This window comes from Pithys albifrons, chromosome 2 (assembly GCF_047495875.1).
Source record: "Pithys albifrons albifrons isolate INPA30051 chromosome 2, PitAlb_v1, whole genome shotgun sequence".
In the NCBI taxonomy this organism is placed as follows: domain Eukaryota; kingdom Metazoa; phylum Chordata; class Aves; order Passeriformes; family Thamnophilidae; genus Pithys; species Pithys albifrons.
This window is the reverse complement of record NC_092459.1, coordinates 102,025,254-102,051,023: the sequence shown is the minus strand read 5'-3', so window position 1 is coordinate 102,051,023 and position 25,770 is coordinate 102,025,254. Positions and strand designations below refer to the sequence as shown.

At 43.2% G+C, this 25,770-nt stretch overlaps 1 protein-coding gene across 1 annotated transcript; it reads left to right on the top strand.

Annotated features, from left to right (window-relative positions):
- Positions 1-6,376: 6,376 nt before the first annotated feature.
- On the top strand, positions 6,377-25,290 carry KCNK12 (potassium two pore domain channel subfamily K member 12). Its single transcript, XM_071548067.1, has 2 exons — positions 6,377-6,728; positions 24,395-25,290. Exons 1-2 carry the CDS (start codon positions 6,377-6,379, stop codon positions 25,288-25,290), a joined length of 1,248 nt encoding a protein of 415 aa, XP_071404168.1.
- Positions 25,291-25,770: the final 480 nt, after the last annotated feature.

Here is a 25,770-nt window from a genome sequence, read left to right as displayed (position 1 = left end):
TCCTTGAGCACACTGAACCCCTAGGGAGGGTGAGAGGGTTACCTCTGCCATGTCCATCAAGCCAGCTAGGTTAAAGCATACACCTGTCAAATGTAGGAAGGGACATGAGATGTAAAGAGGGCTCATTTCTGTAATTGTTTTCTCAGTAGCATCACGAGATTCAGGACTCTGAGCTCCCAGACAGACATCCTCCTCCACTCTCCACCACGCTCTGCTGCAGCAAGGCAAGTGCTTCTGGGAACATGCTGGGGACTGGATCCCAGCTGAAAGTAGCCCATCAAAAATAGCAATTTTTAAACTGAATCACTTTCCAAATCACACTCTAAAATTACTTCCCTTCCTGGCAAGCTCCCTGCAGCTCATCGGTACACAGGCATGCATGGATTTGGAGGATGCAGATTTCTCAGGAGCTGCACCAATTCTATTCTCTAGGTTTCTGCATCTATCCATCCATGCATCTTTCTGTACATCCCTCCCCTCTGCACTGTAAGCCTCAGCCACAGACTACAGTGCCAGGTCTCTCACCTCAACAGTGAGATTTACAAAGAGCTGGTCCTCTTTCCTCCAAATTTTTTCAAGAGAAATGACAGGTTGCAGGCAGAACTGCCTAACTGGCCTTTCAAAAATCCAGCTGTTCACTTTGAGAGCTGAAGAATGTTGATCTCTTCTGAAAGGCTAGGTTCCTGTTATGTTGAACAAGGGGAGATAAAAAAAAACCCAAGAAAGTAACTGGTTTGTTGCCTAGTAGTCTACGTGAACTCGGCAGTGGGCTTTGCATTCAGAAATGCACCCTTTTCAGGGTCTCGGGAATATTACAGGGCTGCAACCCCTTAAGCTGTAGAATAGTAGTTTTCCATTATTAAAATGTATTAAAATCCTTTGCATAGCAAGACACTGAGATTTTCCTGCACAAAGCAAGAATAGAAAACAAATTAGCAAAACTAATCCAGGAAGAACATAAGCTACCAGAGTGGATGGTTTTCCCATAAAATACAAAATTTCTTATGGTCAAAGACTGAGAAGAAAAGAAGTCATCTGAATACAGAAGTACTTGCACAAGATGCAGGGTGCCTCCAGCTTCTGTTGACATTACAGGCAAGTGAGAACACACTAATGTGATCAGGATGCTCAGAGCATTATACAGGATCATGCCTTTTGAAATTGTCTATTCATCACATTTAAACTGAATGTAATTGCCAGTGCTAATTAGATCATTCTCTCAGTGAGAGTGGTGAAAGTGAGAAAGTACAGTTAGATGACTGGGCCTCAGGAAAAATTTAAAAAAAAAGACATTGCATAACTATTCATAAATTAGCAGGAAGAATGCAGGAATCTCTGATTTAAACAGCAATTGTTTCCTGTTTCTCTAAAACCTGCAGAAATAGTCTCCTAGTAAACTCACCGCTTTGGTTAACAGTACTCCTGTTTCAATACAGCTTAGCATCCCCTAGAAGTGAGAACTAGCAAATCAAAACCTGCACATGGCTGACTTCTACCTCTCACCCTGATTTATTTTGAGTTTGGCAGTATAAGATATGGTTCCCAAAGCATTCTCAAGTTTATCTCATCAGCTTCCTCAGTTCCGCTCTCATGAAAGCCAGAGTGCTACTGACAGAGCAACTATGGCTTACATAGCCCAGCTACCTGACAACAGTTTCATCCCTGACTCTGGGTGGACCACCTGCTTGTCAACCCATAAGATACCTTGGTTTTCAACTCAGCTGTCTGCAACAGGCAACTCATGGCTTCAAGCCGAGTTACAAGCCTTCCTGTTTTCTCTTTCCCCTCCCCAAAAGGTCACCCTGATACAGAGTTGGAGACACAAGAATACAAAAGTCCATTTTGGTCACAGAACTAGTCTTTTGCTTCAAAATCTACAAAGGTATCCTGAGAGAGTGAGGAGACACTAGTAACATCTAAGGATCCATGGAAACAAACACACACTCTCCCCTAATACTTTGCAGTTAGTATACTTTTCACTGTCCCAATCTGTCCATACGCTACACAGGGTACCGGGAAGGTCTCACCCTCTATCTCAAAGTATCCAGGCTTCGAACTTAAAAACAGGCACATTTGCTTCTGTTACAGATTACGAATGAAACCTTTCCTCACAATGCTACCAAGGCCCTGATTGCATAGACGAGCAATTACCTCATCCATTACTTTTAATGACAAGGCAATACCAAAGAGATTGTCTGCTTAAATCCAGTTGGAGGTACAAGTGAAGAGGACCATCTCATTGCCTGTGAAGTTTGTTGAGCATCCAGGCTAACCATAAGGCCACTCATTGAAAAGTAATTTCCTTGGTACATATTACAGACAAAAAGTTATTTATATAGCTGATATTGAGCTGTATAAAGAGCAACACACAAAACATCTGCACATTAATTCCAGCTGCAGTAACAGTTACGAATCTATTTGCCTTTGGTCACTGTCATGGTAGCAAGTATGTCCAGCTACTGTAAACAAGCCGTACATTTCAGATCAGGGACTGTATGGCAAGTTTACATTCAAATTGCATAAGACACTTCCAAATAACTACTTGAGACATTTCCATGGCAGAATAATGATTAAAAGTTCCTAAATCATGTACATGGTATTTTTTTCTCAGCAGATATTTGCTGTAAAATCAGTGGGAACATGTCTTTGCAAAGCATGTATTGGAACGGAGAATACAACTCTGGAGGTCTTGCTATCCCTGAAGTTGAAAAAAGTGGTCTTGCTATCTTGCTTTTAAGTCACACAGCCAAACCATGGTTGAGTATTTAATGATTTTAGCCACACAAGAAAAAGGATGACTATTCCCCTGAAAGGCATAGCAGTAACAGGGCTGTTTTAGGTATAAAATATGATATTAAACTTCATTATTTACTAATGATATGTGATGTTTAGTATTACAACCTATTTTCAGACCATGGTTTAATTAAACATTAAATAAATGCATCTCATTTCTTTGCACGAACTTCACTCTAAACAACCAAGTTAATAATGCAAACATCACTTTTTGATTATTAAAATAATCCCTTTCACAAACATTGATGTCCTGAAAAATAAAATGGCCAGCATCGTGCATACAACACACACACAGTGCAAGTGTCTAATTTTAGCATAAAACCCAATTTACAGTTGACCATCACCTTTAAAAATATTCTAGGCAAATGGTTTTAAAGACAGTGATGTTTTCGGCAAATCCTTCATGATTTGATTCAATTAATTAATAAAATTTATAAAAACATCATTTATTTTACCATATAACTGCCTTTAAGAGTGTTTCCCAAGCAGGGAGGCAGCAGCAGCTTCAGGATGTTTCCTCAAACAAACTCTGGTATCTGGATCAGAGCAACCAAAACCATAACCTGCCTTCAAGCCACAGTCCTGCAGCTATGTAGGATTTGTATCCAGCTAATGCAGCTTTTCCAGGAGTTACTTTGGAAAGGACCATACATTTTCAGTGGGACTTTATTGAAAAAATAGACCTTTCCCCCTAGATTTATAACCAAAAAAATCTAAAGTATTTTTGCAAAATGGTGACAAATTTTCAAGACTCCAAGTAAAAAAATCTTAGTGAAATGCGTTGTCAAAACATTTTGAAAATCTGTCAACAGCTCGAATTCTTAGAAACCATGATTTGGTGATGCTTGAAATATTGTCTTGTCCATGCTGAAGCAGCTAAACCATGTTCCTTGCTGCTTCAGCTTAGTTTTTCTTCATTGTGGAAAGTTACTGGTATGCTTCCATATCTATTATGTGATTCCTGAAGCTCATCAGCATCCCACTAGCATCATCCTTTCCCAGGCAGGACATCTCCAGATAGGCCACTGCAGACTCCAGAGCCAGTCAGCTTCCAGCGCTTGGAAAAGATTCAGTTCTGTCACCCAAGGAAATAGCCAATTTTCCAGTCCCAAATGTGGCCCAACCATTACCCAAGAGGGGACAATGCACAGCATAGTGAGAATATGAGTCACACAAACTTTGCTAAGTGGCTTCTCACTATAAAACATCATTGACCTTTCACAGTAGGTGAAATTGTTGAATATTCTAGAGAACCAGAACCTTATTTTTCAATGTTTCCAACAGGAAAAGAAAAAAACCACCAAAACCAAAAACACCAACAAAAACCCAACCAACCAACCAAAAACCCAGTCTTATTTCCCCTGCAAACATAAAAATACCCAGAATCCCAACCCCAATATCCATCTGCAGCTACAAAATTCCTGCATATTCAGGTAAATTAGCTCAGTTTTGCATCTTCTGACACAATGGAAATTATTTCTAACTATAGACATTGTCATGAAATGGTCCATATCTGGCCTATTATATAAAGCCCTTGACAATCCATGGGAGACTTTTCACTCATTTCAATGGGATTTTGATTAGGTCAGACATATTTTCCCAATTTTTTTCTGTTTCTTTTTTCCTTAAGATCGACTATTATTTCCCACAGCCATTTGGTTTGTGATTTATTGGTTTCATTACTTTATTTTTACTTAGTTTAGTATTTATAAAGGGACACAACTGACAGTTTGATATAGGAACCACCATTTTTCTTAAGGATTGCATGTGGCATTGGTTGCCGTGAGCACAAGAGGAGATTGGAAATCTTCTTTGATACTTCTATACACTTTCACTTCTACTGAAAAAAATGTTTTAGCACAAAAGCAATAGTGGCAAAAAGCAGCTTAAACATGCTAGTGGCTATCAAAACATGATGCTTGAGTATTTGGTAAACTAAATATTTGCATTTTATCTGTGGCATTTTCCTAGGAAGCATAGTTGTAAACCCAAGCTATTTTCTTCACCTGACAAGTATAAACGGTCTGTTAGAAAGGGAGGAAATTCTCCCACTACAGATGTGGCCAAGAGATAACTGCCAGTAATGTGAAATCTCATGGCAAAGCAAAATCTCTCAGATCCAAAATAAGAAATAAATGTGTGAAGAATAGCTATGGAGAAGTCTTAGTGATGGCAAATAGCCCTTTGCTAAAAGACATCAAGTAGCTACCTAGCGGTCGCAAATATTTTCCTGTATTTAAAAAATAGAAGCCAGGCTAAAAAAACCCCATAAATCAGGACACAAGTTCCCATCCCGGTGAGACTGACACTGGCAACTGTAAATCGTGGGGAGCATTTGTTCCTCCAAGCCCAGATCTTTCCTACACATGTTATCAACCCCTACACACACGTTTGCAGGACTGGCATCACTCCCATCTTCTTTGCAATGTTTTATCAGCGTGAATTCTCGTTTTATTTAAAAAATACGAATGCAATTATTTACTTCAAGTCTATCAGGAAAGGACTGCAATTCCTACAGCGGCATAACAGATAAGAAAGGCTCTAATGTTTGTTCCAAGGCAAACAGTGAAGACAGAATCCAGCAGATTTGGGGAGGAAACGGGGGAGGGGAGGCGGAAATTACCTTTTAGTCACTAGCTAAGATTGAATGGGCATTTGGCACCGAACCCAAAATTGATGATTTTCTTGAGTCTAACTTTGTGCAGTCCAAAAGCTGGAGTCAGATCAGAAACAAGGCTTCGCGCACCTAGAAATGGCTGAGATTAATTAATTAGTGCTCCAGCGACCGACAGCAGCTCCCTCAAAAACATCCTTCTTGGCACCGGGCAAAAATGGTTTTAAAGGCAAACAAGCCCGGCAACGGTAAAGGCGCATCCCACACACAGCGAGGGAGCGGCCGCGTTTGCCGTGTCCCCCCTTCCCGGGCGCGCCCGGGGGGACGGCCGCCGGCCGATGCCACGGTGGCACCGGAGAACTGGGGAGCGGCCGGCAAGGTAGGGCAGGGCAGGGCCGGGAATGGCCGGGACGGGCAGGGCGGCCCCGTCCCGCCCCATTCCTCCCCCGGCCCGGGGGCGGCGGCGCCCCGGGGGTGCGGCACCGGCGGCTCCGGCATCCCGGCTCTAGCGGGCGGCAGCGGTGCTGGGGGAGCCTTCCCGCCGGGGATGCGGCTCCCCGAGGGACGCGCCGCACGCTCCCGCCCTCCGCCCGCCGTCGACCGGGCGCCGCGCGGAGCCTCCGCCTCCGCCTCCCCGCGGCGTCTCCCCCGCGGCGGGGCCGCCGCCGCCGCCGCCGCCGCCCCGCATGGCCAGAGCGAGCCGGCCGGGGCGCGCCGCCGAGCCCGCGCCGCAGCAGCCCGCGGGGCCGGGGCCGCGGGGCGTCGGGCTGAGGGCGGGCGGGCGAGGCCAGCAGCCCCGGGGCGCCGCCGCCAGCCGGGCGGGCAGCCCCGCCGGGGGATGACTCAGTGCCGCGGCCCCTGCAGCGAAGCCGCCGCCGCCGCTCCGGGCTCCGTGCGGCGCCGCCCCATGCCCGCGCCCCGCGCCGGGGGCCGCCCGCCGCCCGCCGCGCCCTCCGCGCCGCGCACCGGATGATGCCCCCGCGGGGGGCGGCGGGCTCCTGCCGCCGGCGGCGCCTGGCGCCCCTCAACGAGGACAACGGGAGGTTCCTGCTGCTGGCCGCCCTCATCGCGGCGTACCTGAGCGCCGGCGCCACCGTCTTCTCGGCCCTCGAGAGCCCGTCGGAGGCGGCGGCACAGCTCCGTTGGAACCGGACCCTCCACAACTTCAGCCGCATTTTCAACATCAGCCTGCCGGAGCTGCGCGCCTTCCTGCGGAGCTACGAGGCGGCCATGGCCGCGGGCATCCGCGTCGACGCCCTGCGGCCCCGCTGGGACTTTCCCGGCGCCTTCTACTTCGTGGGCACCGTCGTCTCCACCATAGGTGAGCGCCGCCCCGACGGCCCCGCTGCGGAGACGCACCTGCCCGCCCGGGTGATGCCGCCGCCGCGGCCCGGTCGTTATAGCGACCAAAGTTTGGGGAGAGGCGCTGCCGCGTTGCTGTGGCAACCGGGGGCCTCGCGGTAGAGGGGCGTCCGGCTCCCTATGTCCCCCCTTCACCTTCCACCCCGGCTTGTCGCGGTCCCACCGCCCGCCCCGATGCACGGAGTCGGGGACCGGCGCTGATCCCGCCCCGCAGCGCTCCGGCTCCCGCAGGTTATCACAGGAGCGCCGGCCGTCGGTGCCCCGGGTCGGCGGCGGCGAGGGCCCCGTCTCTCCCCAGCAAACTTGTGCTGCCGGTGGCTGGGTTTCATTCCGCCGGCCCGAAGGTGCAAGCGGGGCTGGCGGCCCCACGCCGCGCCGGGATGCGCCTGCTGAGCGAGTGGCTCGGTACCGGGAGAGGCGGCGCGGGGGCCCGGCAGGCAGCCGGGCTGATGGAGATGCTGAGCGAGAGCCGCGCTTTCGCGGTGTCGGCCGCTGAACTTGGTACCGGCTTTACCTGCTGGCAAAGTTACGATGTGTATGTTATTAAAGACATTAGCCACACGAAGCTGTACACCTTCCAGCTGTAGCATAGTACACGTGCTCAGTGTATCGCTGGTTGCAGTTGTTCATATCCCATAGGTGTCTAGGAAAAGCAGCACTTTCAAAGCAAATGATGAGTTTTGGTGGGAGGATTTTCTTTTACTCTCTACTGCGTTTTACTTTCAAATTTTTTACTCTACAAGTGTAATTAAGAACTGTTGTGTGGGAGTTTAGCCAAAGTAACGCTGTGGCTATCTGCTGCTCTTGGACTATTGCTTGAGAAATCCTGTCCTTGTGCACGCAAGATCTTACCGGTCTTAACTCTGCTAGTTTTTAAGTTTTGTAATAAGCCGGTTGTCTTGGGGCTTCTAAGCATAAATGTCATGTTTTCCCTTTATTAGAGAGGAAGAAATGCACGGCTTATTATTGCACTTATGTTCATTAGGTTTGGACAATGTTTTATCAATAGAGACTAGTCTAGATAATAGAGTCGTGATGGTGACTACAGCAGTGTTGTCAGTTACTGTTACTTTTTGCATTGAATAATTGTTAACTTTTGCTTTGCAAGTGCATTCTATAGTCCACTCCTTAAAACACCATTTTAATTAAGCATTAGGCCTTCTTCATCACAGTAACATCCATTTAAAAGATCATTTTGAATAACCTGAATGGATGGACATAAACCCCCCCAATATATTAACAAACCCACTCTTTCCTTACACCTACTGTAGCAAACAGAAATTTTCATGTGATGTGTAAACACATTACTTCCCCACCAACCCTGGCTTCTCCTCTCTGAGGTTATTGAAATGTGAAATGTTTTGCTTCATTTGCATTTGTTTGCACCTCCACTTCATTGCCCCATCTGCAGTCATTTGTACCTGGGCAGAAGGAATGAGTAACTCAGCAGTCTTGACAGGTGTAAATGGCTGAACCAAGAATTGTGTTTCTCATATTCCTATAGCACAGTCGAGGGCACCAGTGTACCACTCTCTCATTATAGCCAATAATACCCACATCTCTCACATGTGAGGTAGAGGCTGTTTTTCCTGAGCTACAACAAAGGCCAGATTATGACAAGCACTCCCCAAGTAGTACCTTCTCTTGGCATTCTACCTGCTAGTACTTAATCCTGGATTACTTACAGTATTTCTGTGTGAGTTCAGAAAACCTGCCATAGAGCAAGGCTTTGCTCTGCGTGAGGAGATGCAGCAGAAGGTGGCTCAAAGTGAGGCCAAGTCATGCCTTTGGGCGCAGCAAAGGCCACAGCAGAGCTGCTGTGCTGGGGGCATGAAGCTGCATGGCCCAGCAGGAGTAGTGTCACCTGGAGTACCAACATCCAAATCACTCCATCCTGGCATAGCTTTTACCAGCTACATGTGCCGCTCCTGCAGATGAAGATGAACTGCTGCGCTCACCTCAGTGCTTCTCCCCTCATGCCTTTTCAAGCTGCTGCAGCTCGTAGAGGGGCAAAGCCCATGGTGAGCTCAGCTGCCTCTCCATGGGCAAGGTTTCTTCCACCACACGGTTGTATTCAGTTATTATTGACAGCTCTGCCCTGCAAAGACAAAGGCAATAAATTAACTAGTTGTCCTGCTAAAACTGTACTCTTACTCAAACGTGCACAAATTTGTCTGGCTCATGATCCCAGCATGGGAGAAACCAAATAGTAGACATCAGAATGTCACCTGAGGGATCAGTTCTAGAGTCGTTCTTTTGGGGTCCATTTTTCCCCTCCCAGCCAGCTCTTTTATGTACCTACCCACCTGGAATACCTTTGATGCCATTGTCAGCTCACATACCGCATTATTATCCTGGTTCAGAGCAATTTGACTTGCTTTTGTGTCACGCTTAATTGACAAGAATGCTGTCTTTACTCAACCTCACCAAGTCCCAGACATCCAGAGTCAAAACAGCTTGCCTTCCTCAACAACTTCATCAGTTACACGCGTCAAAGCAACTTTATGGCTCCAGCTAAACATGCCACTATCCTAGCAATGTGTTGGAAAGTGTTCTTACTTGCTGCTTAACAAACAGCAAGTATGTACAGTGTCCGTCAAGGGTAAATCACCTGCAGGTTCCTTAGCTTCTTATCTGTAGAGGATTCCAACTTACAGGAATCTCACTGTCTTTTCAAGCCTCCACTCTACTCTCAACAGTTTTAATAAAACTACTAAATCCTTCATATGTAGGCATCAAAATGCAGTCACCCGGGGACACGGCTGCAAGTTTTCCTGGGGTTTGCAAGCAGAACAGAGGGAGGGAGACTGCAATTCTTCATTCTTCTGTGAACACAAGGCTTAGGTATAGCTGGGCTTGGGAAAAGCTGCTCCATCTGCCCTCCCTGAGCAGGGCCTTTGAAGAGCCAAGCAGCTCCCCTTCATTAGGTGCTTCCTTGGCTGCAGCTCTGCGCTTCCCTAATTACATAGGGATACAATCAAATCTTCTGGGTGAGAAAGATGTTAGTGGGGTCTTTAAGAAATGAGAGTTAAAATTAAATGATAAGTCTAATATTAAAGCATTTAAAGCATTTTCCTAAATAGCCCACGAAGCAAGTGGCTTACAGCCAATAAAACATCCTCTTGATAGCACTCTGGGCATTCATTTTTCTATTATTGCATTGCTTGGGCTTGCATAATGAAATTATGAGTCTATTTCTATGAGACACATCTAGATTTTCAGTGCTATGTAAGAAAATGCTTCAGTCTAATTTCCGATTGTTTGTTGTCAGGCCACCATCTATTCAGTGATTATTTTGCACTCCAAAAGGCACTGTTTTTGTAGGCAACTATTATTGTTCTGATTTCTTCAAGCTAGGTGAAATTTATTGTTGATTCTTTTGTCTAAGTGACGGTAGGCTTTATTTTACAGTTGAATTTTTTTCCTTCCTTTGCCAAATGCAAACCATCAATAGTTCCCAACATTTTGCTAAAGACTGAAAGCAAAAACACAGCTCAGACCAATTTTCTTCCTGGTAAAATATTGCAGAATACAGCATAATCAGTCAAGAACTCTCCTCATATTCTAGTAGCACAAATTCATTCTGCCTAGCACATCAAGCAGCTCTGGAATGCCTGAAGCTCTGGATTTCTGACTCAGTTCATGAGTCTTTATACTCAGATTTTTTTCCTCTCCTGAATGGTAGTATCAACGTTAGGTGCCTTTTTAGTAAAACATACTGATGCATCGACTTAGCAGATTTGGATTTTAAGCTTCTTATGTGTAAGTACGTATGTTTCAAAAATCAAATTATATAATTGATTTATAGAAATCCATACTAGACATTAAAAAATTAGGTCAAAATAAGTACTCTGATATGTTAAAGTGATTTTTCAATATAATATTTTTTAAAGGACCCTTACTGTGGGTGGATTGTTTGGGAATGGAACATCTGGGTTATGTGTGCTTGAGAAGGGCCCTTAGGAAGAAAGATGCAAGGATCCTCTGTCTGTACAGCTGTGTGAAGGCTACAGGTGTTCAGGGCACAGCGTGTAGGAGTGAGCAAGAAGGTTCATCCTTTCCTCATCCCTGAGGTATCTTGTTAAATGACTCAATATTCCTGTGGACTGACAGCTCCACACAAAGGAATGGGGGCATGTTCTGCTCTTATCTTAAATGAGAGACACAATGTTTTGGTGTTTTCTGCCATCTCACTGGCTTCTGGGAGATGTTCTTTCCTTGCTTAGGATGTCAGCTGGGTTAGACCTCTGTAGGAACCCAGCATACCCAGCACATTGTTTCTGCTCCACAAACATAACCACTCGATTTCTAAAATATCCTCTGGCTCTCTGTTGTAGACTTGTGAGGAAATCTGACAGTCCAGATGTTCTGGAGGTGATAATTCCACAGAAGTGATGTGCAAAATACAGTTTGACAGTTCAGCAAGCTCATGGTCAGGTGTTGGACTGCATAGCTAGGAGCCAGGGCGTGGACCTGAGAGAGCCAGCACTTTGTAGGATAATTTCATGAATTTCACAAATAATCGAGACGGTCTGAAGGTTTTAAGGGAAAGATATACTTGACCTGTCTGATTTGAATTTGAGCCGTAGCCACGGGAAGTTCTGGTTCTCTGCTCTCTGTGAATGCAGTCTCACTGCTTATACAGCCAATGCAACCAAAATGCAACAGCCAAACCAAAGTGTAGACCTGATCAGCATCAGTGTTATGCTCCTCAGGACTCTGCAATTTTCTGCGGTTTGTCTAGGCAGCTTTTGGGAGGTTTCACATTAGGGGGGAGCTGCCTCCAGAGTTGACCTTCTTAAAGTTAAGAAATAATCAAACAAAACCAAATGAGAAAGCAGCTGGAAGAACAAGCAGTATTATTAAGCTGCAGTGTCAGGTTATTTGTCTTTGCCATCCTATACACGGTCTGCAGCCAGCATTAAGAGTGTGTTTCAGGCAGGTGTGATTCCTTAGGCACGTATCATGTTTTAATCTGTGTGTCAGTGGATTTCTAAAAGTTATTTTTTCACTCAGGTAGTCTTGATAAAGAACAGAGAGCAAAAGACTCAGAGGTCACCAGGTCAATGGTCAGCATACTTCTGTGGTGAGAAGGGATCCTACAGTGATCTTCCTCAGATGAAAACCATAGCAACATTTTCTACTTGGCATAGCTGCATACAAGTATTAACTTCTTTGGGTACCAAATAGGAATTTCCTAAGTGTGTGGGCATAGGCTGGGTGCTCCAAACAGAAAAGTAATCTAAAACACAGCTTGCCTTCTTGTACTTAAGAGCAACAACAGGAAGCTTTACTTGGAGTATATCCATGTAATTACATGGGTGACTTGGGTGTCCCCACTGAAGGATCTCAATGAAACAATTTTGATCCTAAATTTTTAGAGGTTTTATTCTAGCAGGCAGGAGAGAGAAACTCCAGTACTTTAAATAAAGCCCTTTTTAAAAGAAAAAATAATTTGAAAGTATTGCATCAGTTTCAGTACTGCTTAGGATTTGCCTGCTCCTGTATGGTTCTGCCAGCCACAGAAAATGAAGATATTACTGCACTTCGGTCATCTAAACTGAGTGACTTCTACAGAGCTCTTCATCTCATATTACTTAATATGAGAGTTTCAAAGGTTTCTTAACTATTAAACCATAGCTATGAAACCAAATGTTTCAAAACACTATCATCAGTACAGTGGAAATCTAATTGTAGTTTTAGTGCTGGAGAAGTTAAGTCGAGGACAACCAAATTGCACTTTTTTTTGCTATGGCTCTGGAGTTTAAGGTGTTCAGCTGGAGCACTGAAATGTGGGGTCTCCAAACCGAATGTCAAAAGCCATCCAAAACACAGAGCCTGTCTATAATATCAGGGAATAAAGAATTTGCCCAGCATCTCATGAAATATGGTCCGGCATCTCAGAAGTCAGGGGAAATTTTATACTGACTTGCTGTGTGCTGGTTCAGTTCAAAATGGAAGACCAAATGGAGTTTGTAACTATGGATTCTCCATTTTTGCCGCCTTCAGGGTCCCTCTAGCTCAGGTTGATGGACCAAAGTCTGCTTAGTGAGCACATACCTGCTGCTTATCAGAACATTCCATTTGGTCCTCAGTGATAGTCTTGCTGGGTAGCAAATACGTGGATTTTAGTTGCCTATGCATTTACAAGAGTTTGGAGATGTGACTGCAAACCAAACATTGGTGTGCCAAAACACCACTTTGACAGCTCTCCATCTGTGGAGTGGACATGTGGCTCCAGCCAGTCCGTCTCTATTACTAAGCAACCTCCCTGTAAACCAGTTATCACACCTGTAATAGCAGTGAGGGATCATAATTACCAGCTTATCAGCTGCCCTGTTTGCTGCAGGCTCATAAATACAACTCCTGCTTGAAACCTTATGGGTTTTATGCCCGTGGAGCCTGACCAGTCCCTAGAGTCTTTCCCCAACTTTGCACTCCTGAGAATGTTCCCTGTTTCGTTCTCTTGCACGTAATGCTCCCCACTCACCTGCCTTTCTCAGGTACTCTTAATTTCTCCAGCTTCAGCTGCCTCCCCCCTCCCCCCCCCCCCAGTCAGTATGCCATTCTCTACTGATGATTTGTTTGCTTGATTAACTTTTGAATTTTTGTTTGATGTCCTTGAAGTCTTTTATGTTAATAACTACTAAAGAAGTCAAAAATAAAGCTTTACAGTTTCTTTCTGTTCCTCATCACACCTGATGCTCTTCCCTTGTGTTAATCCTGTTATTGGTCCCCGTTTCTTTTTCAGTCTTAACTGTTTCTTCCATCTCTGATTGCCTTCAGTTTGACACAGATCATACAGACCTCATCATTTTTTTCTCACTTGTACCAATGGGTGATCTTTGCTGTCATGTTTTTATGCAAACTTTAATTGCTCTTCATTGTGGAGAGAAGGGGAAAACAATTATAGGATAGTTCTGTTAGCAATTAATGTCATGAAACAATACCCACTCCTGGTGTTATACTGGAAAATTCAGTGTCATTTCTTAATTTTAATGAATGCAGTGTTACCTTATCTTTGCAGCTATTGAAGTCAATGAGAATTTTACCTCCTGCATTGGGGTTAGAGGAACAGAAAACCAACTTGGAACATTTCATATGCAATTTTTAGAGTAAAGACAGCTTGATATTATTGGAAACAACGTATGACCATGATCTGTGTGAGCCTTGTTTACCTTTATCAAAAGAGACATTTTTCATAGTATGTCAGCACCAAGTGCATATTTTTGAGGGCATTTCTGGGAGAAGATGGTTAAGGGCACAGATTAGGGTTCATGCTGGTGAACATTTGAAATGTTAAAGTCCTCCTGAGCACAATAAATCTTCAAAGTGACTATAAAAAATTCTGTGAATAGAAATTCTTTAGTTACAAACAGAATTATAATCCATGGGGCAATTGCATAGCAATCCAGACAAATCAAATATCTCCTCAATAGCCTACATCTGCTGAAGTCAATAGCAGACCAGTCTACAGAGCTTTACAAAATCCTACTCACTTTATTGGCACACTAGGTTTATAAAACAAATGTAGGTCTGCTGTTGCCAGCACTTGTTATTACTGTGTTTAATACATCTTCTTGAGCTTAGTGGGTCTGTTGATGGCACTGACTGGTACACCTAGACATCAGAAGGTTTCAGTGCAATATCTCTTCAATCAAATGAGAAGTAGAATGAAAATTAAATCTAATTGCATTAGATGAGGCAAAGCATTAGCAGCGTTTTCAAGTAATTAAAGCTTTCGGGTGGAATAAGATAAGAAATTGAACGGTTTGATGTTAACATATAGGATTATTTATTATTGGTGAGGCACTGCTATGGCTTGTGTTTAAAAACCCATAGTAAGTAGGTGAAAAAAGCAATAATACCTTGATAACAGTTGTAGCCTGACAGTGATTTTAACCTTTCTGAGCGTGTAGCTTCCTGAGCTTGTACCGCTGCACCTTCTTCCCCTTCAGAAGTGATTGGCCAGATGTTTCCCTTTCATTCTCAAGTCTTGGTCTGGCAAATTTAATCATGGTGGAAGCTGCAACTAGGGGAAATTGACCCATGTGCATACTGGGTGAGAAATTAATTCAGTAAATTTCAGTTAAAACCAGATGAAATCCTTTCAGTTATTCATTATTGAATATTCTGTCATCTCTTTGCTCAGGCTGAGCATTGTGCAAACAATGTATTTATCTCCCAAGGACAGACAAAAATAGTGTCACTCATGCTCAATGTGTATGGAGTCAAGTTTGCTTTAAGACTGATGAAAATGGGGGAAATGACTGAGGTGTAAAGATCTTAAATCCAAATTGTGATTTTCATGAGAGAGGTACAAAGAAGCTCTTTGATAAAATGGTTTGATTTACAAAAACAGCAATTGGCAGGGCTGTCAGGACCAGGAAAATCTCAGATAAAATCAAAAGCTGAAAATCACCTTGGTAATGTGACAAAATTGTCCAGTATCATTAAATTTAAAAGTAGTCAAGGGAAATGCATACTAAGGAAGGAGAGTTAAATGCACAAGTAGAAAATGGGAAGTAACTGGTTAGTCAGCAGTCCTGTCATCCTCTATTTCTGCAACACTGTATTTCTATTATAGTTACTTTAAGTCTTTGTGCCTTCAGGAATGAATTAGAAGAGCTGCCCAAGCAAAAGGATACTTGATAATTTGCTTCTTTGCTTTCAGCTGGAACTGTTTGAACTATGGGATTCATGAAGGCATATTTAAACGATGAAGAAGTCCAGGTAGATTTATCAGTTTTTTCATTAAATTGTAACTGTAGAAGTTTGTACAGAGATTTGGGAAAAAACCCAGCCAAACAGTGGAAAAGATGCTTTCATGTTTAGGGTCTTTTTATCTCACTGGTCCATCTTTATAGGCTCTTTGTACAGCAGAAGAGATGAGACAGCTATCAAGAAACAGATGTTCTCTGAACACCTACCTACACACACACCAGTGGCAGAAGAAAAATATCCTGGAAGCCTATTGTTTAATCCACTCAAAAGATAAGTCAGCAGTGTAACTATCAAACAGCCTTTCCCCATCTGTAAGGCTCAGAAAGCCCACGAGTGACATCTTGTTTTATCAGATGTCTTATGTGGGGAAGTACGACATACATCCAAGATCACTTGTGAAATTCAGATAATGCTGTTTCTTAGTCTGAAAGGAGAAGTATTGTGAGATGTACTGGCACAGAAGTGACAGTACATGTGCAAGTATTCTTTCGAAGCCAATAATATCTTGAGAACATAATAAAATTTGGATGCCATTATTCTTTTTCCCTTGCAGTTCAGAAAAAAAACCCCAACACTGCACAACCTTGGGTCTACACAGACATCTGAAATGCAACTGCAAGTTTCAATAAACAGCAAAAGCAGGTGTGAAAGCTAATGTTTGAAACACTCTATTTGAAATGACAGGGCATAAGCTTTTTTCTGTTAGGGTGTTGCTTAGATACATGATTATCCACACAAAAAACATTCTCAAAAAACATAGGAAAAAAAGAATTAAAGCAGCTTTAAAGGATAAAAATTACGATTGCAAGAGAAATCTACTTTTGAAACAATCTTCACCTGGAACATGAAGACTGTTGGAAGGTCAGAGGATGTGGCAATGTATGGCTTCAGATATTGGGCACATCTCGAGAGAGAGAAGGAATTGGCGACTCGGGGTCCATGAGCTATATATACCATAATGTATAGCTGTAGTTACTGAGACACACTTTGTGTATTTCTTGGTTCTCATGCTTTTGTTTTCTGCAGATTTTTTTAAATAGTTACTCTAAATTCAGGTCTGTTTCTTCTGTCTCATAGTGTCTCAGAGGTGTGGCACTGCGGTAGGCTGAGGCAGATGCTTGTGCACACAACCTGGGATGTGAGCAGGGGTTGGACACCACCCCAACAGCTGTTAGTGCAAGAGTTTAAAGACCCTTAGCCTCTAGTGCAAGGGATAGGTTTTCCACAGTAATGTAACTTTCTTAAGTAACAGAGGGGCATGTGGGGTGTATTTTTCCATTATTAACCCCACTACCATTTCAGAAAAGATTATAGCGAAATGGTTTTCCCCAGCTGTTAGGTTAAGGAAAGAAAACAAACTGGAGACAGGACCCTGCAATCACCAGGTGTGGAGGCAGCACAAGAAGCAGCTCTGGGCTAATTTAGATTAAATCACAAGGAAACAGGCTGCAACCAAAAGGAAGAACACCCTGCTCTCATTCCCTTTTCATTTGGGAGGTGGTTTTGTGCTAATTTAGACAACACTAACCCATATTCTTTCTAACGAGCCATTAGAGTATCCCAGCTGTGCCAAGGGGCAGAGTAGCTGACAAAACAAAGAGGGGATTTAGTATCATCTTGCTTAAGATTTGTCCAAGAAAAGGCAGCATAAAATGAAGAAAATAATTTCAGTCTTGATTTTTATGACTGTAAACCAGAGACTGGCCCTAAGAATTTAGAAGAGAAGAAGATTACATTATTTATAAGAACAGGAAAACCTGAAGTATTGAAAGAAAGTTTGTTTATGAACAATATGTTAATAGAAAAAGAAGATGGTCATGCCATGGGACACCTCTATCCCTTTACAGTCAATTCATAAAAAATAGTGCCAGTTTGTAGGTCCTGACTTTCTTAGTGCAGGTTGAATTCATACTCCTGATTTTCATTCTTCTCTGAGCTTCATTCTCCGTCATGTCTTCTTAGAAGAGGCCCCCTCTCCCTCATTAGAAACCGTGCTGTTGCAGCAGGATTTGCTGGAAAACCTAAACATAAGGTTGCCAAAGATTTTGAGCCTCAAGCCCATGACTCTTTCCCTGTGTTCCCTCTGCAGGGGCTGCTGCTTGGCAAGACCATAGGCCAGAGCTGCTGTTCAGCAGGCAAACACTGGTATCTTGGCACAAGTCAGTCCCTATTTGCTTGTACAAGGTATATAAAGGAGCAGCCAGCCCCAGACAGGGAACCATAAAACTGATTTAGAGACACTTCTGCTTTTTCCTTTGCTTGGTTCTGTGCCAAAGAAGTTTGGCCAGATGTCTTTATGTATTTATTGGGTTACATCTTTAGGATAACGGCATTTAGTAGTGAGAAAGGGTGGACTTGTTTAGATAGTCTTTGGTGTGCACTTTGTTTACACTCTGTACACAGAAAGAGCACATGCAGTACAGCTGAGGAAGAAAGCTTGTCTACTTCTGGTGAATGAAAAGAGTAAGAGTACTGCTGCTGCTGGCAAAGCTGAAGCCCCAGCGTTTATCTTCTTAAGGGTCATTTATCACTTAAATTTACAAAAGTTAGGCCACTTGAGCTGATAGATGTGCCTGCTGAGTACCCTCTATAAACTGAAGATCTTTCTTGGAAAACTCAACTAGAAGGCGTCTGCGTACAAAAACACAGTTGGGAAACCTGCTGCGGGGAGGAGAAGGTAAACATTCATGACCAGCCAGGTTTTGAGGAGGTTAGTCCTCTCTCTTTCCCTAAGGTATTTTAGGGTGCACCCTCTATGTGTTAGACCCCATCAAGGTGGTAACCCTTACTACCCTTATGCTTAGGTCCAGCATATCCTTCACCCTAAATATGTTGTTCCAGCTCTATCACACGGGACAACTTCTCCTTAGGCATGGGGTCCCCTCTTCACCTGCCTGCTGACATGGCCAGGTGTTGGCCCCAGAGGTGAGCACCTCTGCATGTAACTACTCTCTACATGGGGTTGAGCTTCACACTCCCATCTTCAGGAGATTTCATGAGACGGGTTTTCTTTCGGCTTCTTGTCCCTTAGCTGGCAGCCCTGTCCCCTTTCTAGCAGAAGAGCTCCTTCATTACCACCTCTCCTCCAAAAATTCCTCTTTCAGGTCACTGAATAGACTGGGCATCTTTTCCAAAGTCTCTGGGTGCATCTATGCACCTTTTTATATACTGAACACTCAGATAGGAAAACAAACAAAAACAAAAACCCCTCTGGTTTAGCTCACTCTTGTTCACACGGCAAATTTACAGGGGTTCTAACCGTCTGTTTGTTTGGGGACAAGAAGTCTGTTTCTCCTATTAAAGGCATGTCTTTAAAATTACTTCTTAAAAAGTTAGAAAATTCCAGAAACTGCCTGGGTATTCATCTTGAAGTGATATATATATATATCTATTACCAAGGATGGATGGGTGAATGGATCGATCAGTAGATAGAATTATTATGGGAGTCAGTCCTTACTTGCAGTCACTCCAATATTTTCTCCATGGAATATCTGCTTAGTACATGGTCACCAAGGACTATGAGCTTGTGTATGATACAGGTCTAAAAACTGAGTTGTATCTCATGTCTTCAGACATAGCATGGGTCCAGATTAAAAGGTCTTAATTTGCACAGTGCTGGACAGACTGCTACTGTTCAGGAGCTGTTTCCAGATAGTAGTGTAAATAAGATCAAATGGAATTTTACAGCAACTCTGATATTAAAGGTATTGCGGTGAAAAAGCTCTAAAAAAATTTACAGTTTGAGCCCGAAGCAGAGTATTTTAGTGAAGCAGACTGAAAAAGATGTTAAAGGGAAAGTTAGTTTTTAATTTGTAGTCTGAAAATGCAAAGCTGGATGGAAGAACTGACTTGTATTCTCATTCCTTGGGTAAAAGCACCAAATACAGTGGTTTTGTCAGCTCTGAGCTGTGACCCTGTATCCAAGGCAACTGTTTCTGAATGTTAGATGGTGAGGAGCTATAGAATAAATGAGAGGCAGTTGTGAAATACACAGGTATGATTTTCAGGGGAAATAATGAAATGCTAACAGGTGGAAAAGGGTTGAAGGAAACACCAGAACCCAAACATGGAATTCAGAATAGGATTTGTTCCTTGATACAGTGTACACATTAGTCAATAAAGACCAACCAGGACTATTGGAAAGCTATGAAGTAAAGCAAGTGCAGAACAGATGTGAAACAAAATTGATTGCTCTTTGTTTCTCTGTATTCTGTAACCCCCATCTCTTGAGGACCAGTCCTATAAGAGCTTAGTCTTTATGTTGCAAGAACTTCTTTCCCTCTGAAAACAGCATTCTGGATATAGTTGGTTTTTTATTGTTTGTTTCTGAGGAATCATTTGTTTAAAAAGTTGTATTCAACCATTTTCATTCCTTCTTTTCCTTTAAATATAACTCCATTATAGTTATGTAGTGGTATAGAGGTGATGCTACTCTGATGATCTGTGCTGTTTCACTCTGGGATTTAAAATGATTGCCCTGGTGTGCTGACTTGCTGGGTGAGCAAAGTCCCATGGCAGGACACCTGCATAAGAAGAACTGGAGTGGCTGAAAGAGGCAGGGACACATTATGCCATGTTAAAGGCTGGAAGACTTTTGTGTGTGTAGTGCTTGAGGTGACCAAAACTTTATTCCATCTCTGGATAAACACACCTGTACTGGAAAACTGTCAAGCCTTTTAATCTCAAAATATAGTAAGACAAAGTAATTACCAAAGCAATTGGCCTGAGATAAGAGCTCATAGGTACTAAATTTGCTATCCTTTTTGTCTTCTGGCATCAACTTTCTCTTTTACTCATAAGAAAATGGGTAAAAGACAAGCAAGCAAGAACAACAGGAAGCATGTCACAAGTTTGTCCAGCTGTACTACATCTTGAATCCATCACCAGCTTAAATAATTTATAAGTCCAGATGAACAGAATTGTAACCACAAAACCTGTGATACAGGTCAGTGTGAGGGTCTCATTGATTGCCAGCACTTACTCATGAGAGGCTGCTGAAGAGGATTTTTATCAACTCATCTCTACTAATTCTGTCTGGGGAGAAGTATGAAACAGATGAAAGTAATACTGCCATAGAGCTTGTATCTGAAGTGGTGGGGCAGAGTGGGGCAGAGTTATCATGAAGAAGGTTGAAATATTGCATCTGAGTCACAGAAAGTCAACCCCAAGGTACCTGTATAATCTGTCTCAGGGCCATGAAAAGTGTAAAGCACTGTTCTGCTTTTTCCCTTGTACTGTCTCAGAAGCATAGGCAGTTCTGGATTAATTTGTTTCATGCAGGCATCGTGATGTACCTTAGCCTTGAGTGGGGCTGAGCTCAGAGATGATGTACAGGACAAACTGGGACTTAACCCCTTGTGGTCCAGGTGGTGCCAAAGTGACACACAGCTAGCAAAGAAAGACCCTGTATGGAGAGTACGTGAGTGCACTTCCCTCAGCCAGCTGTCAACCTGAAATTACCGAGGGACATGTTTTAGTGGTTGGCTTGGCAGTGCTGGATTAACAGCTGGACTCAGTGATCTGAAAGGTCTTTCCAACCTAGATGACTCTATGATGCTATATTTTCCTTGTCTTGCCTTTTGTTTGGTTTATATGTTTCTTGGCACTCTCATTGCTGTGATGGATCCTTCCACCTTGCATAGTTACATATTGAATTTTGGTAACATGCTTCAGAAAATCTCAATGAAACAAACCGCATCAAAAATATAAAACTTCACTACCTCTCATGACTGATCACAGAAAATACTAAAAAACTTGCGCACATTTACAACTTGATCCAAACTGTCACTATATCTTTTTTTTTCCTAATTAATACATGTGTCTAGCCATATGTTGCACAATAAACCCATTTATTTTGATGGGTTGGTGATGTTCACATGTTTGCTGTGAAGCACATGTTTAAATGTTTTCTTGACAAGGCACGTGTGAACAGATGCTTTTTCCATAACAAGCTGGCTGTGTATCCCTAGCTGGCAACCACAGCAGGCTCCCCAACTTCCTCTGAGGGCCAAGCAGTAGTTGATACTCATCATTAAATGAGGTTTCTGCCAGCCAATCCAGAGAATGGGTCCACCTCACAGAGGAGAAGGAACTAAGAACAGCTTCCCAATGACCCATGTTAAGCTTAGGACACCAAGGCAGGCTTTGTGAGGTCTGCTTAAACGTGGTCTTTTTAACACTACAAAATTAAAAGATGATGGGTGCAGAAACCAAAATATAATTACCTCTTTGGTAATATTTTTTGGTAATACTATGCAAGTTTTTCACTGACTTTTACAGAAAATACTCTTTTTCCTGTGAAGGTATTTCTCATAGAATCGCAGAATGGTTTGGGTTGGAAAGGACTTGAAAACTCATCTATTCACAACCCCCTTGCCATGAACAGGGACACCTTACAGTAGACCAGGTAACTCAAATTGTGCAGGGTAGAATAAATTGCTGGCACACAGCTGTTTTCAAGCATGTTTCCAAATCTCTTGTGAAAGTAGGACCACCTCTTTCCTCCTGCACCTTCATATTGTTGAAAATATAGTTCAAGTTTACTTGTCATGAGCATTTACATTCTTTTATCAACCAATGTGAGATTCTCCATCAGTGAAGTGGGAAGGGAGCACAGCTAAATTACCCAGAAAAATACAGCCACTGCAAAACTAAAACAATAGAGTTCAAGCAGCAACCTCAACTTACTCTACATAAGGAATATTTCCCTGTTGCTGTTTAAAGGTGCGTCATGGTAATAAGCTGAATTTAATTATTTCATTTTGTTCTCTAATGATTTCATTAGGCTCTGTGCTAAAAGTAGGTGCTTCTTCTTATCAAACTTTTATTTATGGGATCTGTATCTCAGTTTAAAACAAAACTAAGATCTCTGCATGGACTAGGAAGGGGGTCTCTTCCCCAAATCCACCACAACCTTTGAAATTAAGAGACTTTAATCGGAAAATGTATAGAAAACAGTAACTGTCCTTTACTACAAATATATATATATATATAAATATAACCAAAACCAGAGCAGAATGAACAGCAACACCGTAACCAAAACTTTTAAACAAGTTCTTCCCCTTCGGTGCAGTTGTATTTACTGACAGCAGAAGGCGATGCTGTGCCTCGGGAGGCAGCGGCTGTGGAAGTCACTCACGGGCTCCAGCGAGACAAAGACGGTGACCAGAGAGAGGTGCTGGTTCCGAAAACTCACGTGGAAATGGTGGTCACAGGGGACAGGCTGAAACCTTTCCCATAGACAGTGTAAAGACCCTCTCATACCGTCCTTCGTCCAAAAATGTTGGGAGGTGGGGACGAGGGTTAGCAACTCCTCTGAAGGTGGTGTCGGCCCTCAGAGAGTCTGTAGCAAATCCAGGTAGCGGCGACTGCTCCCCTGGCACAGGGCACACAGAGTCAGGGGGCCAAGCCAGGGGAGCTCCCTCCAAGTGTTTTCCGCCCAGCCCAGCAAACGGTGGCTGGCACACACAAGCCGGAGAAGATAAATGTGATGGAGAAGAGAAATGTGGCACAAAACCGGGAAAAACCTCTCTCCCCCGTCCCACCTCCCCCAGTCCTCTCCCCAGCCATTAAGTTGAAATGCAAAGCTATCGGCTATCCCTTTGTTAGCTCGTTCTGGGAGCAAGTAGTGCGGCGCTGGGCTTCAGCTTCTAAACCTCTGTGTTGGTAAGGAAGAGAAAAAATTCCACGGAAGATTTCGAAACTGTAGCAGTCTGCTACTGATATTTACCTCCTTGAATATGTTACTTGCTCAGTATTTTTGTGGAGCAATATGGTAAAAAAATTTCAGCCTGTGGATTTTTCACAAACCATTAATTTAGATTACATGCGGTTATTTATTCATGGGCCATGAGCAGTCACCTGGGTCCTGTCAGTCTGCCTTTTGACTGAACCACTCAGTGTTTTTACAGGGAAGAGTAGCAGAACCCGCAGAATTGGCTTTCAAAATAATTTTCCTGAGATAGTATGTGAAATCTATATAAACCATTTCCATAGTACAACTGATATCAGCAAATAACGTGGAGTAAACTTACTGTATTTATTTGCATGCAAATTTAAGATCACTTTTGCTGCTGTTTTACCATCTGTAGCTGCAAGGTATTACTGCTTATTTATAAAATTATGTGTATGAGTAATGTCAATAAGTAATATTACAATAACTAATTCTTATAAACGAGGTGAATTAAAATTGTTGCTGGATCTTCCCCATGTTTGTATACTCTGATTTTTCCGTTTAACTGTGCAACAGTGTTTTTCCCTGCTGTAATTGTCAGTCTGTGAGTTCCCAGTGCTCCCACTCTGCCAGGCAGCTCTGCAGTGTGGTGGCATTTCCTTCCCTCTGTGATGATACCAGGTGGGCCAGTCACAGTTGGGATTTGGGTAAGACTTTGAAGTGCTGTTATGTTTAAAACAATATTCAATATATGGGAGGTCAGTTATACAGCCTGAAAACTTCCATCTTCTCAGCAGGAATCATATAATCACACCTCTATAACAAAAGTGGGTGACAGTTTGTGAACAGAGAGCTTAAACTTTCCAGAAGGTCATGCTGGCTGGCATATGTGGGAGCAGGGAAATGGCCTCTTCACCTCATCTCACCTTGAAGTGGTTTGGGCTCAGTGATCCTTCCACCTTCATTTACTGAGTGGTGGTGCTCTGTTAATACACTGCCATTCATCCGTGCAAGGATTTTTGTCTTGCTTTTGAATGTTAATCATCTCATTGAGCTTTCTGGTGCCTTCTTCATATTTCACAGAACTTGGTTTTATGTTGGCCTAAGCTTAGAGGTAGTACTCCTTTTGTCCAGTGAGATGAGAGCCTTGTTAAGTTACATAAATATAACCTGAGCTTATGCATGAAGACCTATGTCATTAATGTTTTCCATTTATCTCCACACCATAGGTTTTGGAATGACCACACCAGCAACTGTGGCTGGAAAGGTATTCCTCATCATTTATGGCCTTTTTGGGTGTGCTGGGACTATCCTTTTCTTCAACCTCTTCTTGGAGCGTATTATCTCCCTCCTGGCATTTATCATGAAGGCGTGCCATGAGAGACAGCTACGAAGGAGTGGTCTCCTACCTCCCAACTTCCAAAGGGGGCCAGCTATGTCTGGGGTGGGCAGCCTTGTGGGCTGGAAGCCATCTGTTTACCATGTGTTGCTGATTCTGGGAATTTTTGCTATTACCCTTTCCTGCTGCGCCTCTGCGATGTACACGGCAGTGGAAGGGTGGAACTACGTTGATTCCTTGTACTATTGCTTTGTCACCTTCAGCACCATTGGCTTTGGAGATTTGGTAAGCAGCCAAAATGCTGCATACCAAAATCAGGGATTATACAGATTTGGAAACTTCATATTTATATTTATGGGGGTATGTTGCATATACTCTCTTTTTAATGTCATCTCAATTGTAATCAAGCAAGTTTTGAACTGGGTGTTGAAAAAATTCGAATGCAGATGTTGCCCAAAGTGCCATAAATCAAGTACACGCCTCAGCCGTCGCAACGCCATCACCCCAGGAGCCCGCCTGCGTCGACATAACATCTCAGTGGACACTGATGGACAGTATGACAGTGACACCGAGGGGAGGCGGCTCTCTGGAGAGATGATCTCCATGAGGGAGCTCACAGCATCAAATAAAGTCTCCCTGGCCATTTTGCAAAAGCAGTTGTCTGAGACGGCCAATGGCTACCCGAGGAATGTTTGTATCAATACGAGACAAAATGGTTTCTCGGCAGGGGTGGGTGCTCTAGCCATCATGAACAACCGCTTGGCAGAAACAAGTGATTCTAGGTAGAGTTTTTGAAATTCCTTTTGTTTCTTAAATAAAATGGTTATTAGGGTGGAATTACCATTGTAAGCTACTGGAAAGTTTTAAATTCAGACACAGTCTTGATATTCATTGGGTGTTCAGCATTTTAGTCTCTGGGGATTTTATAAGTTTTCTCTAATATGCATTGAAATCTTATCATTATGTTACAGTTTTCCCCTAAGAGAGTTTTGGAAGAGACTTGGATGTCTTTGATGCAGAATCTGATGCAATTATAGAAGGATAGTGTGCATGGTTAAGATGGTGTCAAAACCAGCATGTTCTTCTTCAGAACAGGGTCTGAACCCAAACTCTGTGTTGAAATGAAGTGGGCATGTTTGGCTCCAGATTCAAACTTGGGGTTGATAGGGTTCTGCTAAACCAGTATCTCACAATTGTTGTTGAAATGCAGATCTGGCCCTGAGCTTTAGCAATCCCTCAAAGCAGGCCTGTATATACACACATGTA